Genomic DNA, 21927 nt, shown 5'->3' with positions numbered 1-21927 from the left:
TTGTGAATAGATTTATGAACAGGGCATTAAAATGCTATTTGCTTATAGAATTTATAAAAAAAAACATTCGTAATGTGAATTCAACTTTACTAATTTTTTAAAATAAAAATTGAAGAAATAGAAGCAAAACACAAAAAAAGCAAAGGTTAAAAAAAAAGAGACAAAATTGATATGAAAAGAAAATAAGGTTTATAAAAACAACAAATGAAATGCTATTTTCTTTAATAATGAGAACTACACTAGAAAATTAAAAGAAATAATATAAAACATTTACGAGACAATTATCGCTCTGCTTTTTGAAGATTTCAGAGATCTCGGAATCTTTTGGGCTTTGATGTTGTTCTCCTTCAGAACCTGATATTTCAGCATTCTTTTGTTTTTTTGTTTGTTTGCTTTTTTCCCTTTGACTGGCAATTCTGAATCATCTTCACTTACTCTGTTAACAGGCAGCGGAGTGTTCGATGAAGCAGAACTTTCATCGCTATCATAAGCACAGCAGTTGATTTCTTTGTCGCATTCACTTTCAGCTTCCTCTTCATCATCATAAGCATATTCGTCTTCATCATCTTCATCTTCATCATCTTCTTCCTCTTCCTCTTCTTCTTCATCATTTTCATTTTCAATGTCAATTCCATACACTTCTTTCAGAAGTTCCATCAGTTTTCTCTTCTCTGCCTCGCTTTCACTCTCATCCTCGTCTACATCTGATACGTTGCTGTTTTCAGAGCTTGACTCCTCATCTTCCTCGCTGCTATCGTCTCTTCTGTTGATTTTCCCTTTCCCTTTTTTTCCAATCTTCTTTTTCTTTTTAGCTGCTTTGGATTTGCCATTCCGTTTCCCTTCTGATTTCTGAAGAGACTGAACAGCAACTCCCTTCAGAACAGCCAGAAGCTCTGACTCGGCTGATTTACGGCTGCGCTTTTTCGACTTTGTTGATTGTTTTGCTATCACTTCTTGTTGAATCTCTTTGACACACGTTATTCGCTCTTCCTGTTTTCTTTTATTTCTTCTTCTTATAATTTTGACGATGATTGGAATAATCACAAAAATAGTCACCAGAATGCCAACAACTATCAGCGCCACGTTAAGCAGGCGACGCCAGCAAATTGAAAGAGAAAGGCAAATGCACACCAAATTGTAGCTGTGAAAATTGTATTCAAAAAAAAAAAGAAAGAAAAAAGAAAAATGAAATATTATTTTGAAGTATGATGCAAATACCACTTTATAAATACCAAACAATTCGAGAATTAAACATTAAAGAATATAACTGCGCCATTAGTTCATCCACACACACACACACACACACACACTCTCTCTTAAATATTACAACACACAATTCACAAATGCATTCGTTGCTCGCTTCCTGGACTCCTATTTCAGTGTTGTTCTCGTGTGGGGTAATAGAAATGACTGGATCCTTCGGATTCGACTGTGTTGTGTTGAACTGCAACTCCCACTCATCCAGCTCGTCTCCCAGTGTGTTTGAGAGATATGCCACACATTTGTTCTCTGTTGAGAACTGAGTGCCTGTGCGAACAGAAAACGTGGTGCTGTGTGCCTCTTTCTTGGCCACAAAGACTCTTTGAGATGGCGATGGTGTGATGTTGTCGGTGCAGTTTCTGACTGCAATCTGATTAAAAATAAACGAAATAGAAACAAAACGATTAAAGAATAGTTTGAGTGCTTATTTTTTGTAAAAAATAATCTTTTGCGTTTTCAAAAATAATCTTTCATTTTATTCATTTAATTTTAATTTTCTCTCTCATTTCTTTCTTTTTTATCATGAAAAACCTTTTCATTAAAATTTTAAAATAAAGAAGCTCATTCAAAGCTGCATACATCAAAATCTCCATCCACATATCCAGTGTTTTCCAATGTCACATGGACCGTTCCTTCTGTCAATGCTTCAAAGTTCTCAATGTAACAGTCTTGAATTCTCCCAACAGGTCGATTTTTATACATCCGAACATTATCAGCCGAAACTGTGAGTGTGATAAGTGTTGGCGAACGCTCTCTGTATTGCAGCCGCAATGTTGACTGAAAACCATAAGGCAGATGAAAAAGAAATAGAACAGAAACACAGAATAAATATACCACAAAAGTGAAAAACTTTGAATAAAATATAGTTAACTCAAACATCTGATGTGTTACTTTTCATGAAATCCCAGCCTTCAAAGCGGTTGAGAAGGTAAAGTGGCTTTTCTCCTTTTGCTATTCTGTTTTGATCACCATTGATGAATTCTTCAATCTGGTTATTCAAGCAGTTTCCCATTTGCGCCTCGCATCGATTGCCCTGCTGCCAAAAGGCTTCGTAGCTTGTTCCTATCTTGTTGCACTGTGTTCCCGTCGAGTCAACTTGAGTTTTGTCCACAAGAATAGTATAGTTCCCTGCATTTTTCGTCATTTCGTGTGTTGCTGGTTCAAATGGGAAGAGCAATATCTTTGACTCAAGTGTTTCTGGATGCGTGGTTGGCATAAAATCCCCAATAACTTCTCCCGCAACTGTTTTATTTTCTGTTATAAAAGTATGCTTGCTTGTTGATAATTTGACAATCTCCTAGTATGTATAAAAAGTTACAAATGTTTTAGAGAATCGCAAATAATGAACAAATTCATTAATTAAAAATATGTTAAAAAGTCAAACACAAGCAGAATTAAATCAACACACACACACACACACACACACACACACACACACACACACACACACACACACACAAAATAGAATAAAATAGAATAAAATAAAATAAAACAAAAAGATTTTTTTTTCCAAAACAAACTCTTTCTTGCAGGTTTGTGTTCATGTTTGTTGTTTTTACTGAGCATGAAATATCCCATTGCGTAGAAGGAGGTTTGATTGTCATTCCTAAAAATTTAGGCTCAATAAATCGCAGGCAATGAGCCGATGATGCCCCAATGCCTTTATCGCAAGCAGGCTGTAAAATTTTTAAAATGCATTTGCACACCCACCCACATTCACATAAAATAACGATGAAAACAAAGTTTGAGTGAGTGAATGAGAGAGGGAGAGGAAAATGAAGAGGGAGAAGGAGAGAGAGAATGAGAATGAGAATGAGAGAGAGAGAGAAAGAGAGAGAGAAAATGTGTGTAAGCGAGGTGAAAGAAAAAAATAAGAAATTCGTATAAGATCGAAGTTTAGAAACAAGATATGTTATTTGAATGCAACATGAATCATGATATATACTTTTGTTCTCGTGTTGTTTCCTTTTGTCGATAAATATAAATTCATTGAGCAATCACAACAAAACCCGAAGGAATATGGAATTTTGTATCCTGTTGCAGGATCATATTGATGCCCGCATGTTGGTTGCATTGCGCTGTAGTCTGCTATACAACTGCTCATTGTTGATGATGGAACAATTACTTTCTCATAAGTACTAAAATAGTAAATCTGTTGACTAGTCAATGGATAATAGTAAGATGGAACTGATTTTTTGCATGTAATACTAATTGATTTATCAAGAATATAATTTTCTCCGTTTGTATCAGTAATATTTGTCATTTCAAATTCAAATTCTTCCGTAGAATCCTTCGCAATTAATATAAATTGAAATAAAAATATAACACAAAAAAATAAAATAAAGAAAAATAAAAGTTACAATTGTTAAAATGTACAGTGCAATTGTACCTGCCCCCCATCTAACGTCAACGCCATTACAATTTTCTTTTCGCAATTGATATTTAAATTTGTGGAATTGCCATCTTTAACACATATATCCAAAGAAGATGAAGATAAAAGGCTCATGTATGAATATTTGATGAATACTAGATATAATATAACTATCATCTTTGTTTAAATCTTAAATTAATGATCACAACCACGATATCTTCAAATAAAAAAATCGTCAAGTCAAAATATCATGATAATATCTGATAGAATGAAAATGCTTTCTTGATGCTTTCTTAATTGTAATACAATTATTTTTGATTCTAAACAAAGAATCATAGCAATGGAACACCTGTTGACTTAAGTTTTAAATTATCAGAAATTCCGCCAACGTGGAGAACCAATTTCCTCCTTCAAGGATCTCTTTATTAGAATTCATTAAATCATAATGAAAGTTATGCATTAATTTGGAAATACAACAGATAAAATGAAAAAAAAAATATATTGTTAAGTTCATTTGATCAATTATTGTATTACAAAAATAATTTATCCAATTCTTGAACGAATTGTTTGTTGATAACACAAAATATATTTATGTTTTTATAAAATTGCAAAAAAGAAATATAAAATAGAATTGAGCGTTGAAATTGCTTTTTTGATGTCATTGACATTCAAAAAATAGAAAATGAAAAAAAAGTTAAAAGAAAAGAATTATTGACAGTTTTACATTTTTGAATTACGAAGATATATTGTTTTTTCAGAAGAGATTATGAATGATTTAATTCATTAAAGAGATATTTGATATTATCAATAATGTGACTTTCAGGTTGCGATATTTTTTGCAGCAGTTTAATGAAACAAGAAGGAAGTTAAGGAAACAAAATTTAGATCTTCAATTCTTATTTATTCACTTGGCAAATTTATGATGATATTTGCGCAACACATGGATTTATTGTCAATGGAATATTTTTGCATGAATGAAAACAATAAACACTTAGAGAAATCCTTGCGAACGTATATTTTTTAATCTACACAATATGGGAATATTTCTTCACAACTGTAGAACTTTGTAATTCCTCTCCGTAAATAACAATTTTTTGATCTTGAAAATTTGGTTCTGTTTTTTTATCTTTCAAAAAAATGTTCCTTAAAACATTTTAGAATCCTTTTCGTAATTCAAAAAATTCACTAGATTCTTTTTTGCATAATAATTTTTACATTATTATGATATGAAAGAAGAAAAAGTTTGGAAAATATCGTGGAATTTTTTCCAAAAAGCAGAAAATTAACTCTGAATTCTTCATGAAATTCGCAAATAAAAAATAAAAAATAAAATAAAAATAAAAATAAAAAATAAAACAAAAACAAACAAAACAAATAAATTCAAATCTATACTTGATGTTTCGTACTAATGGATAATGCGAAAGTCATTCCGCAAAATATTTTGTAGATGAAAAGGATTAACATTCATCAATATTTGTATCACTCATAAATGCTCATAAAAATGTTAATGGACTTACAATAAACACAGAGACACTCCAAAGTATGGAAATCAAAAGACAAAATCGAAAAATAAAAAAAATTTGAAAAACAATTTAAGAAAGAACTCTTAACTCTGCGTGAGGGAGTCACAAACAAAACAAAGCCCATTTCCTGGACTTGAATAATCACAAATACAAATTATTTTAATGCATCATATTTTGCCCTCTTTTTAAAGCGGATAAACAAAAATACCCCAACACCAATTACTCCTCCAATAAACAGAACAACAACAATAATAATTACTGCAATTACACCTCCCGATAAATTGGGGGTTGTTGTAATAGTTATGTTGGTTTCATTTTTTCCGTTTCCTGGATCAACATGACCTTTGCAGCCAACAGGACCTTTTGTTAAGACATTTATTCGGTAAATGTCATTATCACTTCAAAAAAAAAAGTCATAAATAATTGAAATTGAATATTGTTATAAAAAAATGTTTAAACTTATTTTAAAAATCAATCAAACACATCCATAGAAACATTTGAAACGAGATCGTGTGAACATTCAACAGACCAAACGAATGATCTTTTCTCTGAATCTGAATATCCTTTATCTTCAAAAATAACCTTTTTCAAATATTGAATTTAACTATAAATGCAAACATTGATACGTAAATCCTTCCCTATTGTCGAAAAATGAAATTTTTTCTGTGCTCAAATCACCCAAACAAATACATTGAGTATCACTGAAAACTGCTTGAGCAACGCAGTCAGTTGTTTGGCATATAAGCTTATTTTTTCCATATGGTCCAACTTTATGTGCAAAATTATATCTCAGAGTGAAAAGTCCACCCGCTGTGTAAGGATCATCTCTAAAATCAAAAATCAAAAATAAAAATTAAAAAAAGCAAATACTCACCCGAAGCAATTAATTATTCAAAAGTTTCATACTCTTCTCTTATAAGTTCTTCTGTTTTATAATCGTTAATGTTCCCACAATGTACAAAAAATAAGCAAAACCAGCAGATAAGACAATTCATCGAATTCTAAAGAATGGTTAAAGACATTTTTCTTATGGTAAATGAGATGTCGTTTGATTTTTCTAAAATTTTTTCATAAAATTATTGCAATATTTTATTTAAAAAGAATTACCACATCAAAAATTTTTTCTGGAGTTAAAGAAAAAAAAAAAATTGGTTAGATATAATTTCATGTTTTTTCACTAGTTATTATTTCGAAGAGAACTTTCAAGAATTTCCTCATGTTATATTTGTTATTAAATTGTGTAATGAAAATGAAAAAAGAATTGTACTGTTCAATTTGTGCCTACAATTTAAAGAGTGCCAAAGAATTAAAAAATAGCTTTTCTTGAAATGAAAGCTAAATTTTTTTATGCTTTGCCAGTAACATTTTGACGAAAATCTTTTGAAAGCAGTTTTTTCATCAAAAAAGGAAGCAGGCCATAGCGTGCTGTATTTCCTGTTCAGAAATTAACACTAAACTGAAGATGGATTAATGCTCAAACAAACACATTACGAAAGGGAAATTGATTAAGGTCATAAAACAATTTGGTGATATTTAGCAAAAGAAAGAATTCAGATAATTCAAATTTGAAAACGAGAAAAATACAATGACTTCCAAAGTTCGATTTCCGTGCAACAAGACCTTGCAGCTGTACAAAATTTTCGCATTTTGTGCAATTTATAACATTATTTCTAAAATGACTGTTATTTAGCAAAACTCAAAGAGAAACTCACAACTAAACGCAATCATTTAAGCAAATAGCAAAAATTTCTGAGAAGGGAAATAAAAAGAGGAAGGCTCAAATGCAAAAGATAGAGATGAAGAAAATTGCGCAAGCAAGAGAGAAGGTCAGACAAGAAACAGAAGTGGCTGAGTACAGAAGATGAAAAAAAAAATTACAAGGGAGTTTATCTGACAGAACAACCAAACTGATTACGTGATTTCTTTTTGTAACTTGTTGTGAGCATGAAAAGTGATAACCACAAAGCATATTCATTTTATAACGAACAACATACATTTATTTTATATTATTCCAACATGGAATATTGCATGGATTCCATTTTGAATTAAACGGAATTCATTTTATTCAATTTCTTGACAGATTTTGCAAAATAGCAGTTGCGATGCAAAAATAGAAAAAACTTCACAGATTAAGACGAAAGTGTAATGAAGCAAACATAGCAGAACAAAAGAAGAGTTAAGATGAGGAAGTGTATTGCGTGGACAAAGAAATAAATGAAGAAGTTTTTGCTCGAAACCTTTTATATTGGATCGGCTCAGTTGAGAGTGAAATGAATCGAATTTTATATCAGATGGCAGCAAAGATGGAAAAGAAAGAAAGAAGTTTCCGTCAAACGAAAAGGTATCTTCGAATGATTCAGTCATTTTGTTGCTTCAGACTAAAATTTGAGACATCTGAAGAGCATTTGAAATCATTCACATAATCAACCAGAACTCCATCCGTGAAGTGCTTCCTCGAAAAAGAACGACCAATTTTTGTACATGCATTCAACAGATATTCGAAGCGCAATGCATAATGAGCGCTCGCAAATGATGCAAACGGCTTAACTTCTTTTTATTGAATTAGAAGATATTTTGACAAGATGTTAGCTCAATGCCTGAAGGACTATTCAATGAATGATTAATCATTTTCTTTGTCACTTGGAACAGAAATAATGCCTTGCCCAAAAAAGACAGAGAAAGCTGTAGGATACGAGAAAATGCTTGTTTTATGTTAGGAAATGAGAATTTTGGTCAATTCTTAGAGAAATTAGAGAATCAATCAATAAAAACCATTCATTTGAAATGTCTGCAGGAGAAGAAGGTTTGAAGAGAAATCAGTTTCCACGGAGCTGAAAAGGTGCTTATGGGCGATGGGAAAACATAAAATAGATGAGATGGAGAGAAAGAGTCGAAAGATGATGGAAAAGGGAAACGAGGAAAAGAGAAGAGTGGTTGAGTTTAGTTTCACGAACTTTGACTATTTTGAGGAGACACTTATTTTTATGAGAATTTAAAGCACTCAAAAATACGATAGACAACGAAGTCAATATTGGAAGATTTAATTAGAATGCATGTGTTGCTTGCCAAATCACAAGAATATAGAATATTTTTCGTTGGAAATAAAGCCTAAAAGAAATAATCTTGTTGCACAGCATGCAATGCACTTTATATTTTAACTTTAATTGTAAATAACCTGATTCGGTTTTTTGTTATGTTTGTGATAAAGAATGATTTTTAAATTTTTGTAAATATTTTTTTATGGAAAGTCGATCAATGCTAAAATTATTTAAATAAGTGTTCTGTTTTTAAATTGCAAAAAGTTCGACCGTCTGAATAACATGCAATACAGTTTGCATTTTCGATCATTTATATTCACAATTTGATTTTCCCACGAAAGAAACAATCGAACCAAAGTTAATTCAACCACTTTCAACTTTCTTTTCTTTTGAACGAAATGATGAAAAACGTAAAGAGCATTTGAGACATCGCATCCATATTCCACGCTTCCCTTCTAGTCTTTATGATTTTGATCAAACTCAAAGAACGGAGAAAAGAGAAATTGATCAAAATTCAAAAGATTCTTTCATTCAGAAGCAAATAGAAGATGATGTGTACATCCACCCGAACTCACCTACTGTACGTAATTCTTTTTAGGAACAAATGTTTTATTTTTAATTTTTCTCAGCAAGATGGAATTTCTTCATTTTCATTTTTAAAATCATCAGGTGCTTTCGAACAAAATACTGGCCAAGAAACATATCAGCGAAACATAGTATCCACCTCTTTTGAATTGTTGCTGCCTCCTCCACCTCCACCGCCACCTATATCATCACAATTTTCATTTCATTCATTTCACGAATCAAATAAATATTTGACTGTATCCAACTCATTGCCTTTGGATTTTGGCCATTCAAGTTCGCCATCTCCTGCAGATTTTGCTTCTTCAATGTCTACATCCCCAACGGCACTTCATTCCACAATGAACTCACATGACTCGATAAAATCTGCAAGTAGATTAGATAATAAAATTTTTAATCCAACATCAAACATTACAGACTCTTATCAAAATGTGACCAAAGAAGAAATCCATTCGCCAATGCTTGGATCTGTTTTTGCAACGAATTCTCACGATAGTTCCGATCATAAATACCAATCTAATTCGAAGTTGGCTAATTCAATAACTGAAGCGATACCTCAATCAACAATAACACCAACTTCCTTGAAGCCAATTACGTCAGACAGCCCTTATCGATCTCCTCTGTCTGGAAGCCCTGCGGCAGTTGATGCACCTGCAGAATGGAAGTCTATGAACAAAACTATGCCAAGCTCAAATTTCGAGAACTCTTCCACTTTTCGTCCTTCTCCTCTCTCATCGCCTTCTGGCTATTCAAACACATCGACAGGAACTATGCGAGCAGAAAGTGCTTCCCAAGAACAGTCTGATTCTTCGCTTTCTCCACAAACAGTTGAAGCAATGATGCACACGCTGCTGTCGATATTGTGGGAACGTGAAAAGCACCGAAAGAAAGAGGAGCTAAAGATAGAAGCCAGAGAAACAAGAGAAAAAGACAAAGATGATAACTCAGAAGAAGACGATGATAACGATGAATTTGAAAGAGACGATTCTTTTGCAAATTGTTCTGTGATTGCTTGTAATGAATATGACAAAAGTTTGCATTCAGCTCCGGACGAAGCACATCAGATGCAATCACAGTTAGGATCTTCACACAAATCCAAAGCAAACACGGGAATCATTTCACCAATGAACATTAAAAATCTTCAACTAAAATCACTTCAAATGGACAAGTTAAAGAAGAAGAAGAAGAAGAAGAAGAAAAGCAAAAAGACATCAAAAGCCAACACAAGAACTGCATCTCCATATCATCTCCAATGCTTCTCAAAAGATGAAATAGATGCGCTTATTAAGAAATCATCATCATCAGCATCATCATCTGCTTCAACTTCATCCAGTTCATCTCTTCCCCTGTCTTCCAAACAGCATCAGCCGCACCATCCGAGAAATTTGAATTTCCGGCAGTCTTCGCTGAGCACCACGAAAATGCCCCATTCACTTTCTGTGCTTCTTCGGCGCAGCAAAGCTGAGACGCTGCTTCTAAGGCACCAGCAGAAGCTTGCAGAGTCTTCAGCCTCGGCGGCAGAGCGGAGAGAAAGGGAAATCGAGAAAGAGCTGCAGAGAGAAGAAAAAGAAGGAGCAAAAACTAAAAGGGAGCTGCAAAAGAAAGAGGAAGAAATTAGAATAGAGAAGAAAGGGGCAGATGCTTTGAGAAAACGAAACGTCCAATTGGCAAGCGAATGCAACCGCCTTGAAAGCGAATTGCAAATACTGAAGGAAATGAGGCAAAGCCAGATCTCATCTTCCCCTTCTGCATTATCTTCTAGAAGAACTTCAAGAACCTTAGCAAGTGAATTAAAAAGTCAAAGAATAAGTTCAAAAAAGAATCCACTTCCAAAAGAACAATAATATTTTTGATTTTTCTTTTGGAGTTGGAGTTTATTAATATTTATTTTACTCTAATTTTAATAAAGATCATCATCATACTCACTAATGTTACTGTAATAAGTATTTAGCTCGAATTTACTTTTTTTGAAGAGATATTTTTAGAAATGGGCAAGATCATGAGTGAAGTTGCTAAACCGGATTCACCAGCAAAAAAATCGGGAAATGATTGTATAAATATTCTTTTTTATTTTATGGCTATGAAGTTAATATTATTTTTGAATAAAAATTACTAATTTTTCAGATGAGGTTGTAAATTCTCTCAAAAAAGGAACTCTTGGTTCCTCTTCAAGAGTAAGATATACGAAAACAGGCGAAATATCTATTTGGAAACGAATAAAACGAGAAAATATAAATTTAGACAAGGATAACAAATCTAAATTTACGAATCTGACTCACTATCATAACAAGGGAATTGTTCGTTATACACGGTGCATAATAACTGAGCGTATGTGTCACGCATTAACAGAAGATCAAGGAGATACTTCGCTTTTCGCAGCAATAAATAATCCGGAAATTGCAACACTTATTTCTTCGAAAGTTTGATAATTCAATTTAATAAAATATTTTATTTTTTTGCAGTTCATCTTAAAATTTGCAATGCAAGCAATTGATGCACTTAATTACATTGCTTCCTTTGGTATCGTGCATGGAAGGCTCCATCCTGAAAATGTTTTTATCAATGAAAACATGGATATGAAAATAAGTTTGAATTGTTTTAAAATTCCTTCGATTAATTTTTGAGAAAGATGATTTTGGATTGGCATCCTTTTTTCCGTCAAAGTTTCTATCATCTCATTCATCACCTTTTACATTATCTTTCATTGCTCCCGAGATAATTGATGGTTGTAGGTTTGAATGTTTTAACAAAAAATATCTTGATGCATGTTTGTTTAAATGAAAGGCCTACAATCGCAAGCGATGCGTTTTCATTAGGATCACTGATATTTTATGCTCATTCGAAAAAACCCATTTTTACAGGAATTGATTCAAATGCGGTTAGAGAATCGATGAAAAATTTCAGTAAAAATGATATTACTGATCCTTCAGAACCGCTGATGCAGTTATTTATCGACACTCTGGAAGAAGTTTGACGCTAAATAATATTTTAGAGGATTTTAACCAGAAGTTCACTTTTATGATCTTGAATTTTCATTGTTAAAAAACATGATAATGCAATAAGAATCCAAAAAAGCGACCAACACTATCTCAGCTTAGCGAAAGGCTCAGAACATTCAGATTTCCATTGAAGCATTCTGTGCATTCAGCAGATGCAGAATCATCAACATCAACTTCTTCTTCAACTTCTTCGTCTTCGTATTCGCCACAGTTGAGGGTTCCTGCACCATCACTCAAAAAGAGACGAGCAACTTCAGAGGCAAAAGAGGAGTATTCAAAAACGCGTTCAACGGCTAGCACATTCTCTAGTGATTGTGATGGTGGGCTGACAGAGAATAAAATAGATGACAGACCTTCAGCGAGAAAAGAAGGAGCAAAGAAGGAGAAACCCGAAAAACCAGAAAAAACCAGTGGAGAAATCACAGATGAAAAGGCAACTTTTAAAACAGGAGCAAAAACAGGAGAAAGCAAAAATCGCATTCAACAGGGCCTTCGCACGGCAGCCAATGGAGCACCACGTTCCCCTCAGCCAACATCATCTTCTGCAGACATTGCTAATCACACTCCAACAAAGACTACTGTTGAAATAGTCCAGACTTCTCATATTCCAAATGCAGACACTGAAACTCAGCAAAAACATCATGCTCACACACGCATTCCTCGTGCGGAGAATCAAGCACTGCCTTCTCCATCTTCTTCTAACTCGTCTCACTCATCATCGCCTTCACCTTCCTTTCCATTTCCAACTTTTCCATCTGCTCTTGAAGTAACAGTGAAGCAAGATGTTTCTCTAAACAGCTTGCGGTCTGTTCCGAGCAAATCAGTACTTCCATTGTCAAACGATGAGCAAGATGAATGCAGCAGCCAAAAGAAAGAGAGGTCACGTGAAAGGAATCAGGAAAGCACAAAAAGAAAAGTTCAGCTGACGGAAGAAAAACCAGTTTCCGATAAGACTCATCTGCTCTGCTGCATGTGCAACACAGAATTCTTCTCAAAGAAATTATTTGATGTGCACTTCAACGGATGCCAAGCAAAATGGCTGAGAAAAGAATCTTCGGATGCTCCAGAAGCAACAGAAGCATCTTCTTCATGCGAATTGAAGAGGGAAGACAGACAGAACAAAACAGGGAAAGATGAAAGAGCAAGAAGTCAGATTGGGAACAAAGGCGGAGCTTTTGGTGAATGCAAAAAGGAAAATAAGCGTAACAATGATCAAAATGTTGATAATAATCCCGCAAAACCTGATTCAGATGATGATGTGACACATGAACTTTACACAAATCGGGAAAGATTCCGAAGAAGGAAAGAAAATTTAGATAAAGGAAAAAGTGATAGCGGGAATTTTTCACTAAAACCGAAGGAAGAAGGAAAAAAAGGAGATGATGAAGAAAATAAAGAGCAGCAGAGTAACATTTTAGTTGATTCAAAAAAGCCTAAGGTTGGTGGAGATCTTCGTGTTAATCCTTCAAACTTGAGTAACAACAAGAAAAAAGAGAAAAAGGAAAGAGACAAGGATGAAGGAAAAGAAGCAGAGCAATTGAAAGGAGAAAGGAAAACAAACAATGAAATAGAAAATGAAAAGAGAATACAAAATAGCAAGAAATCAAAAGAAAAAGAGTTAAATTTGATGGAAAGTGACAAAAGCAGGGGAAATGCAAGTGAAATAGACAAGCTGAGAGAGAAAAATAGAGCCATGTTTGCAGAAATATCTGGAAAGGGGCAACCTAATCGAAATCCAACATTGGACGAAAAAATACCCGAAAAGCGTTCTTCCACAAATTCGAAAGAAAAAAGTGATGCGAATGAAGAGGAAAGCTTGCACAAAGAAAAAAAGAAGCAGAAAAGGGAACAAAAAACGCAAAACATTCTTGAATCTTTTACAGTTCAACGAAAAGCGGAACTGAAACGAGAAATCTCCTTTCTGTTGGAAATGCAACAATCCTTTGCATATCCATCTGCTTGTGCAAAATACATGGTTCAGCTTGACAGGTTGGGCTGCATAAACCTCAACAGGTTCACTTTAGATACTTTCCCTTCGATTCGCCTTGGCCACTTTGCAGCCGTGTTTATTGTCACATCCCGATACCATCTTGACCCAGATGATGCAACCGAATCGGATGGAAAGCCTGTTGATGCAGGAGAAAGAAGCAAGATGAAGGAGAAGATGAACGAAGCAATGGAACAAGGAATGAGTTATGTGCAGCTTTTTGTCAGGAGAGGCTATCGCGTTGGTTATTTTGCAGACCCAACGGCATCTGAATACTATCGCTGGATGGAGTGGCTTCTGCAGAATGTGCAAGTTGACTTTGTTTCTGTCTACGTTGGCATCACTGTCGATATTATAGACAGCACAAAGAAGTCATCTACGTTACAGTCAAGTTCTGCATCTTCCGCTGCGAATACTTCAAGTAATTCAGAAGCAGCTTTGTGTTTTATGAATGACAAGGAAAAAGACAGATGGATAAATCGAATGAGAAGTGAAAGGAGAGAAGTGGGAATAGTTGCCGAGCTGAGCGGAGAGGGAATGAGGAAGCAGGTGGAGGGCATCGGAAGCTGCAATTACATCCGCACCAGCTATCTGCGTGAGCTTTTAATGAAGAATAAGCCCAAACCAGGATTGCGCGTGGTGTTAATTACTTGCTCATCTGGTGTGGGTGATATTTTTGGATTATCGCAGATTGATGAGTGCTTAAGTGCATCTGCTGCTTCAGACGATTCTTCAAACAAAACGATGTCTCGTCCTTTGGTTCAATTCTCCGGAGATGGTCATTTGCCATCTTCGAGCGAAAGATCTTCAGGTGACTCAATTTTGTCGAGACCAAACATTATTCATATTGCATCGAGTAGAGCGGACGAGTCACGCTACGTAAGTTTTAAGCCTGATGGAGGAAAAGAAGATTCTTTCACCAAACACTTTTTATCTCTTCTGGAAATTGACCCGCTGATTGACTGGAAAGAAATGGCTTCACACATCCAGCTGCTGCTGGGGAACTCACAGCATGCGGAGATTACTGCTGCAAATAGCACTCTTGAAGAATTGCCTGTGCTGCCTCTTCTTTCTAAGAAAGAAAGAGAACTGCAAGCAACAGAAATCACAAATAATTTACATATGAAAGTGCTTGGCTGTCCAAAGCCATCGTCTAATAAATGCATAAGATGTGTTGGATCTGTTGAATTAGTGGGAGGTATTGAAGAAGAAGAGGAGGAAGAAGAAAAAGATGATGATGATATCTTCGAGCTTCAAGCAAAGCAATTTGCATTGCAAGATAACACAGACGAGCGCAAGCGACAATTCATAGACTTTGCATTGAAGATGAGTCAGACGGTTGATTATGACTCCATTTGGGCTGAACAAGAAAGAGAATTAGATAAAATGGGCTGTATAAATCTTGATAGAATTACGCCAAGAACATTTCCACTTCTTTCTTTTCGTTATGTTTGCGCAATTTTTATGGTTCCATCAGCAGAGAATATTTCGCATCGTCAAGCTGCTTCTTCCTCTTCCTCCTCCTCCTCTTCTTCTTCAACGTGTTCACGCCCTGTTGGAAGTGGGCTATTTTTGGCTGAATTCTTCGTCAAAAGAGGATATCGTGTTTTGTATTCGATGCATCCGACAGCAACGGAATATCTCAGCTGGGTCAAGTGGCTGATGAATGCTGTTCAGACAGATCTTGTTTGCATTTATTGTGGGACAACAGTCAGCGTATCAGGAGGATATACACTACGCTCGTCAAATACGTCAAGTGGATTATGTTTTGTGGAGGAGAGCGTGAAGGATGAGTGGCTGGCAGCACTGAAGAAAAAATACGGGAAAGGTGCGTCACAAATTTCAGCAGCTGTTCCGTATGGAAAAGGAATAAGGACAAAAGTTACTGGAATTAATAATAATATTACGGAAGGATTTTTGCATCATCTTGTGACGAAAAATTCAAGAAACTCAGTTGCAAAGCTGACTTTTATTACTTCTGCGCCATCTGGTGGCGATATTTATAATCTTAGACAATTTACTTCAAAACTAGCAACAGACAATCAGCATAACTCTGAAGGACTTTTAAATAAATCTCGCAAACAAATACCAAAAATTGTTCACATTAGCTCTTGCAATATTGGGGAAACTGCCAACTTTGTGATAACCAAAGATTCATCTATTGATTCATTTGCTTTGAAATTTGTTGAGCTGCTTGATGCAAATATGGAACTCAATTGGAAACAGCTGCTAAGCTCGCTTCAGCCACTAATGCCACTCGATCAGCACCCGCAATTATCTGCAACAGCTGATGAATTACTTGAGAGTAAAATTGTTTGCCGACTCTCAAAATCTCAAAGGGAGCTTCAACTTAGCGATATCACAAACAAGTTTTATTTGAATTTGATGGGTTCTCCGAAGCAAACTTCGCCTGAAGAAGAAGAAGACGATGTGTATGACGACTTGAACGATATGGAACAACTTCTCATTCGTCATACTTCATTCTCTTCTCCTGACACTTCCAAAGACCAATTATCTCGCTTTATAAAGTTTTCATTCGAAATGAAGAAGCCTGTGAAATATTTTACTGTATTGAATCCATTTTTGCAGCGTCTTGATTTTGAAGGCTTCTTCAATCTCGATCGTATAACTCCAAAAACATTCCCATCAATTTCACTCAGATATGTTTGCGCAATTTTCCTTGTTGTGCCAGCAGCTGCCACGAATGATATGTCTTAGTTTCGTGATTCTATCAACAAGTCTTCTTCCGCATCGACTTCTTCTTCAGCATCGACTACTGCTTCGACCTCATCTCCACAAGCAGCACCACAGGAATCTGAAAAACGTTTGGTTTCTCCAGAAACAAGGATTAAAGAGAAGATGAATCAAGCAATTCAAACTGCCCGGCTTTACCAAAAGAGAGGATATCGAGTGCTGTATTTTGTGAATCCCACTGCAACTGAGTATTATCACTGGATGGAATGGCTTCTACGAACTGTAAAAAAAGAATTGGCATCAATTTTTATTGGAGAAGTTGTTGCAATAACTACGAACAATAAAGAAAAAAAGAAAAAGAAAGCCCTTTGCTTTATGCCTGAAGACGAAAAAGATAAATGGAAAAAGGAAGCTATTCAAGCTGGGCTTGATACTGCAACAACAACAACTTTCTTTGGGAAAGGGATGAGAAAGCCTCTTCTTGGAAATGGAGAAGATTATCTCGCAGAGGATGTTCTGCACAAGCTGTTTAAAAAGAACCCTCATTGTGCTGGTGCACGAATTGTCCTTGTAACTCTAGCTTCTTATGCTGGCGATGTATTTCTTCTTGAAGAAGGAGAAAAGTTTTCAAAGGATGGATTGAGCAGGGAATATGAAAATGATGAGATGCTGATGATTGAAAGAGCAACACGTTGGAATGCAATCCATATCAGCGCTTGTTCATCTGAAGAAGGATTGTCCATGATGGGTTATTCAAATGACGATTATTTCGATTCATTTTTTTTCAGTTTTATTTCTATTCTTGAAAAGCACGTTGAAATTCAATGGAAAGATATCTTGCAGTATTTGAATCGATCTTTGGAAGATTCAATGCATCCTCAAATAACAACGACAAACTCAGCATTGCTAAAAACTCCAATTATTCGATGTCTTGAAGGAAAAGAGAGAGAAATTCAAGTCAGTGATTTAACTGATCAGCTTTGCCAAAGAGTTTTAGGTTCTGCCGCTTCAGATGCAAGTGCAACATCAATGAAAACGCATGGCAGTAATTGCTCTCAAAACTCTTCACCATCTGCAAAGCCTCTTCTTTCCGCACAGTGTTCTTCTCAACGGAAACCAACAACAGCAAATGCATCGCCCTCCAAAATAGAAAGAGAACAACAAAAAAAGCAATGGGTGAATTTACTCGCATTTCTGAAAAAGCCTTTTGATTATTCTTTCACTGAGCATTCAAAATACCTCGAGCGTTTGGATTCTTTGGGATGCATCAATCTGAAGCGCATTTGCGAAACACAACTTCCAAAAACACTTCGATTTTCTCGTTTAGCTGCTTTGTTTCTCAATCCTTATGAAGGAAAATCGAATAGTTTGGGAATCGGCCCTCTAACTGATGGAATATTAATTGCCGAATTGTTGAAAAGCAGGGGGTTTGTGGTCTTTTATTCGTGTGACAGTTCAGCAGCTGAGTATTATCGGTGGATGGAATATCTTGTTGATCATTCTGGAAAAGAATTTGTTCAATACTTTTCTGGACATGGAGGGCAAATTTCAGATCCGACAGGATTAAATGAAACAGGGAAGAGTTCATTTTATTCATTTCCAAAAAAAGAAGAGCAGGCTCAATTGAACACAACGGAAATGACTGATGCAAACAAGACTGCATTGAGTGCTTCATCTTCGCAAGCAGATACTTCTTTGTCCTCATCTCTCTTCTCTGATTGTTTTCCTTTTCAATCGACAGCACGAGGTGTGTTTTCAGGAATGGTGATTGATTGGTGTTTGTTCGATCTCATCCTCAACAAAGCATCCATAAACACTCGAATCGTACTAATCTCTGAGTGCTGCCATGCAGGCTCGTTGTTCAATCTTGATAAAATGGTAAAGCTTAGAAATGTGCGGAGAGACAAGCAGCTACTCAATGCCATTCACATTGGCGCTTCTGCTGCCGATCAATCAGCAATACAACTTACGTTTGGTGATGGAACACAAACAGGATGGCTTTCAAAGCATATGATTGAAATTATGCAGAAAGAGCCAAATGTGTCTTTCTCAGAACTTAAACAGCGTCTTGATGGCATTCAAGATCGAGAGCAAAACGTTCAAATAACCGCAACAAAAGAAGGATTGATGGAACAATCAATTCTGCCAAATATAGAAAAGAAAGGATAAATTTGTGGCGTCCTTTTTGAATATGTAATGTATTTTCCAGATCTTTTTTGATTCGTATTTTCAGTAGGACTTTAATTTGATTAATGTTTCTTTTTTTTTTTTTTGTCAACTTTTCTTTTATTTCAACACTGACTGCGGCTTTATACGAGCTTGTGGCCTGTGAATCGTAACTAGAAATGTTAGTTTTTGCGAATTATTTTCTTTTTTCTTTTCTTTTCATTTTTTCAACTGTATTTTCAGTTTTTCAAGAGTTAAAGAATTTTATTTATTCATTCATATTTTATGATTATTGTATTGCTGGCTATTCAGTGAATATCTTTAATCATAAGGTTTAAGCAATCACATCGAAGTTAAACTTTTCTTCTTTTCAGGTTTTATTTTTGTTATTCTATCTTCATTTCAACAAGATAGATAATTAATTAAGCAATATATTCTAATGTTATGCTATTGAATTTTTGAATAAACACATATTAATCCCAAAAAACTTATTTTAAGAAATTAATATTATGTTTCATTTTTGTATTCGAAATAATGACTGATGTCCAAGTGATCATTTTTAGTTGCGACATGAAACTTTTTTCAAAAATCAAAATTTGCAAAATCATTGGAATTATTATGACTTTGAAATAAACTTTACGAGTGAGAAAATAATTCGAAAATTTTTATTTTTTTCTCTTAAATGTATTTCTTTCATTAAATATATTAAAAATTGAAAGTATTTGAAATTAACAATTCAATTGCAAAAATTCGCATTTTGAATTGTTTTTGGTGTATCATTCGGATTAAAAGGGAAATTTCCTAAAAGCTATTTTGCTTTGACGAAAGATTCAAAAAAGAATGCAATTTCATTGTGTGTTTCAAATTTCTGTTTAAAATAATTATCAAATCACACTTAATCCAAACCAATAGCATTTCGATTATCAATGAGGTTTAGCAAGAAGTGGAGGGCGCGAAGAAGGAAATATAAATACATCAATACCTCTTATCATTATCATTTTCTTTTCGATTCGAATTCGGTCAATAAGCTTTTTTCGCATCATATTTGATTTTTCTTTTCTACAATTCAAAAATAGATTACTATTACCAAATTTCATCCTTGAATAACAACAATCTTTATCATTTTGATGAATGCTATCGCATAAGATTGGTCTGTGATAATGCATACATCCGAAAAATGATGTAATAAGCACTTTCTCTTCGTCCTCATTTTCTAAAGGTAAGATCTCTCTGCTTTTAGTCTGTCTTTGAATGATATAGAGTTCAAGTTTCGAATCGTTGTCTATTCCTCTAATTTCATCAATAGAAACAACCCCTTTACCGCAAAATATTGGTAGTTTTTTCCCTTTATTTGCAATAGAAAATGATGCCTCTTCCATTTCATTCTCTGGAATTGCGGAGAACATAAAATAATTGCTTCCTTTTTTGTTATCATAAGCTGGTACAATGGTATAATTTCTTCTATCATGTATTTGACGTGCATCTGTACTTTGCTGGTAAGAAAAATCTACTGTCTTTTCAGAACGTGTGCAGAGTGGTTCCTTTTGATACAGTCCATTGCGACAAGTGCTTGCGAGAGTGAATTTAATGCGGGAAATTTTGTGGTTTCTTGTCAATTGCTCATTTTGTTTTATTCCTCCAATAAACATTTTCCGATGTTCATTAGTTACGTCTTCGTTTTCTTTTTTGTTTGTAATGTTGTGCTCTTCATGGTTTTTACCGCATAATTCATCTTTGCCCCCCTTCCAACTTTTTGAAGCTATTCTTTCCTCGTCTTCCATTTCTTTCTCTTTGATTGCAAAAAGATCGTTTAATTCTTTCCTATTCTTCTCATTGCCAAGTTCCAAGGCTTCGTGAAGTTCCTGTTTAATCTCTTCCATTGTCAAATCAGCAGCGCATCCCTTTTCAACATCGTAGCAATCACGGATTTCATCGGCATTCATGCTTCGTTCCGCTTTGTTCCACATCTCTTGCTCCCAATCGCTCAATATCCAGTCCTTTTTTACCCAAACTCCATATTTCAGCTTCATTTCGACTGCTTCCGCAATCTGTTGCCGAACAATCTTCAACACGTTTTCATCAACAAGATTTCTTTCTTTCTTTTTTAGTATGCGCTTCGTAGTTGTACTGCCATCTGCGAGCAACTGACTCCAACTTCCCCTTTTTTCAGAAAGCTTTGAATCATCTGTCTTCCACTTAAAGCGCAAACTATCAATAACTTCTCTGAGAATTGCCTCCGGACTTTCATAGCTTTTATACATTTTAGAGCTCATTTTCATTGTGTCTTTTGCAATATCGATATCTCCAAATTCATTTTCACTTTCAGTACAATTAATGCTGTTATCAAAGGCAGAAATGGTTGTTCCATCTTTCCAATGCAAATTTTTCGTATGTCCACAACTAAATTTATTAATATCGAATGGAAGCGAGTGATTCACATCATTATTTTCCTTGAACCGTTCCTTTCTTATATAATTGTAACTTTCATCTGTTCTCAAAAAATAGTGAGATGCACTTCTCGACGATTGAGAACATCTATCCATTTCTCTTGAAGAAGTAGTGTCATTAAAAAATTCATTTGACAAATAACTAGAAGCGCTGCTGTCCTTTTGCAAGCTTTTTTGGTAAATGCCTTTGTCATGTCCAATTTCGTCTTCTGGCTTAAAACTCTTTTTGTCAATCTCAATAAAAGGAGTTGAAGAAAAAAAACTGCTTGCTGATGTTTCGGAGCTGTATTTCGAAAGACCATAAAAAGGGTTTTGTAAAATATGTTCTTGTTCAACAATTATTTTCTGAAATGGGGATTTTGCTTCCTCCTGCCTATCTCCGAAAGCAAACTTTATGCTTTTTTCATCATAACTTTTTTGTGATAATTCTTTTTGGAAAAGCTCACTGGATAATTCATGTGAAAGAATCTTCAGAATAAAACGGCAACGAGGAAGTAGAATACAAGCAGAAAACAAAAATCATAAAGACCTTAAAAATGCAATTGATACCGCATTATTTTCATAACCGTATGACATTTCTCATTCTAAAAAACTATAAAAGATTAATTTGCAATCAGATAAACATGATAATGGTTAAATGGAAATTTTGAAAATAATAATAATGAATCTTTTTCTATTTCATTCATCCCAATTGTCAATGAATAAATATAAAATTGCCTTGAACCGAATGATGGTTATAAGACATAAGTGTTTAATCATTCAAAATCTGAATAATCATCTTCTCCAAATAAGTTCAAATGTCATATTAGTCATTGCCAATTCTGAAATGAGATGATCGTGCATTTCAACTATTAATTCAT

General features: G+C 34.7%; 5 protein-coding genes across 5 annotated transcripts; 2 read left to right on the top strand and 3 right to left on the bottom strand.

The window, feature by feature from the left end:
- Window positions 1–73: 73 nt before the first annotated feature.
- Window positions 74–3676, bottom strand: MONOS_2438 (putative Hapless 2 - Hap2/GCS1; the record flags this gene model as incomplete). The annotated part of the gene is made up of 7 exons (XM_067872357.1): window positions 74–1141; window positions 1335–1630; window positions 1840–2037; window positions 2138–2557; window positions 2781–2936; window positions 3206–3550; window positions 3650–3676. The coding sequence occupies 7 exons, from the start codon at window positions 3674–3676 to the stop codon at window positions 271–273; spliced, it is 2313 nt and encodes a 770-aa protein (XP_067729475.1). The 3' UTR covers window positions 74–270.
- A 1145-nt stretch (window positions 3677–4821) lies between these two features.
- Window positions 4822–6162, bottom strand: MONOS_2439 (uncharacterized protein). The gene is made up of 4 exons (XM_067872358.1): window positions 6061–6162; window positions 5773–5981; window positions 5636–5723; window positions 4822–5552 (listed from the first exon to the last, which is right to left on the bottom strand). The coding sequence occupies exons 1-4, from the start codon at window positions 6147–6149 to the stop codon at window positions 5309–5311; spliced, it is 630 nt and encodes a 209-aa protein (XP_067729474.1). The 5' UTR covers window positions 6150–6162; the 3' UTR covers window positions 4822–5308.
- A 2920-nt stretch (window positions 6163–9082) lies between these two features.
- Window positions 9083–10618, top strand: MONOS_2440 (uncharacterized protein; the record flags this gene model as incomplete). The annotated part of the gene is made up of 1 exon (XM_067872360.1): window positions 9083–10618. The coding sequence occupies one exon, from the start codon at window positions 9083–9085 to the stop codon at window positions 10616–10618; it is 1536 nt and encodes a 511-aa protein (XP_067729473.1).
- A 1046-nt stretch (window positions 10619–11664) lies between these two features.
- On the top strand, window positions 11665–18623 carry MONOS_2441 (uncharacterized protein; the record flags this gene model as incomplete). Its single annotated transcript, XM_067872361.1, has 3 exons — window positions 11665–11742; window positions 11838–16424; window positions 16500–18623. The coding sequence occupies 3 exons, from the start codon at window positions 11665–11667 to the stop codon at window positions 18621–18623; spliced, it is 6789 nt and encodes a 2262-aa protein (XP_067729472.1).
- A 189-nt stretch (window positions 18624–18812) lies between these two features.
- On the bottom strand, window positions 18813–21671 carry MONOS_2442 (uncharacterized protein). Its single transcript, XM_067872362.1, has 2 exons — window positions 21617–21671; window positions 18813–21535 (listed from the first exon to the last, which is right to left on the bottom strand). The coding sequence occupies exons 1-2, from the start codon at window positions 21641–21643 to the stop codon at window positions 19544–19546; spliced, it is 2019 nt and encodes a 672-aa protein (XP_067729471.1). The 5' UTR covers window positions 21644–21671; the 3' UTR covers window positions 18813–19543.
- Between the last annotated feature and the right edge of the window lie 256 nt (window positions 21672–21927).

Source organism: Monocercomonoides exilis, assembly GCF_001643675.1.
Source record: "Monocercomonoides exilis strain PA203 chromosome Unknown scaffold16-1735695, whole genome shotgun sequence".
Classification (NCBI taxonomy): Eukaryota; Preaxostyla; order Oxymonadida; family Polymastigidae; genus Monocercomonoides; species Monocercomonoides exilis.
The sequence above is the reverse complement of the archived record's forward strand: the minus strand, read 5'-3'. Positions and strand labels throughout refer to the sequence as shown.

Excerpts from the sequence above, each read along its gene's own strand:
- MONOS_2439 (XM_067872358.1), bottom strand. The coding sequence starts at position 6,149 with ATGAATTGTCTTATCTGCTGGTTTTGCTTATTTTTTGTACATTGTGGG. Across the intron at positions 5,724-5,772 it reads GGAAGGATTTACGTATCAAT|ATAAAGGATATTCAGATTCA; the intron begins GTTTGCATTTAT and ends TTATTTTTGAAG. Across the intron at positions 5,553-5,635 it reads TCAAATGTTTCTATGGATGT|TGATAATGACATTTACCGAA; the intron begins GTTTGATTGATT and ends TTTTTTTTGAAG.
- MONOS_2442 (XM_067872362.1), bottom strand. The coding sequence starts at position 21,643 with ATGTCATACGGTTATGAAAATAATGCG. Across the intron at positions 21,536-21,616 it reads ACGGTTATGAAAATAATGCG|ATTCTTTCACATGAATTATC; the intron begins GTATCAATTGCA and ends TTTATTCTGAAG.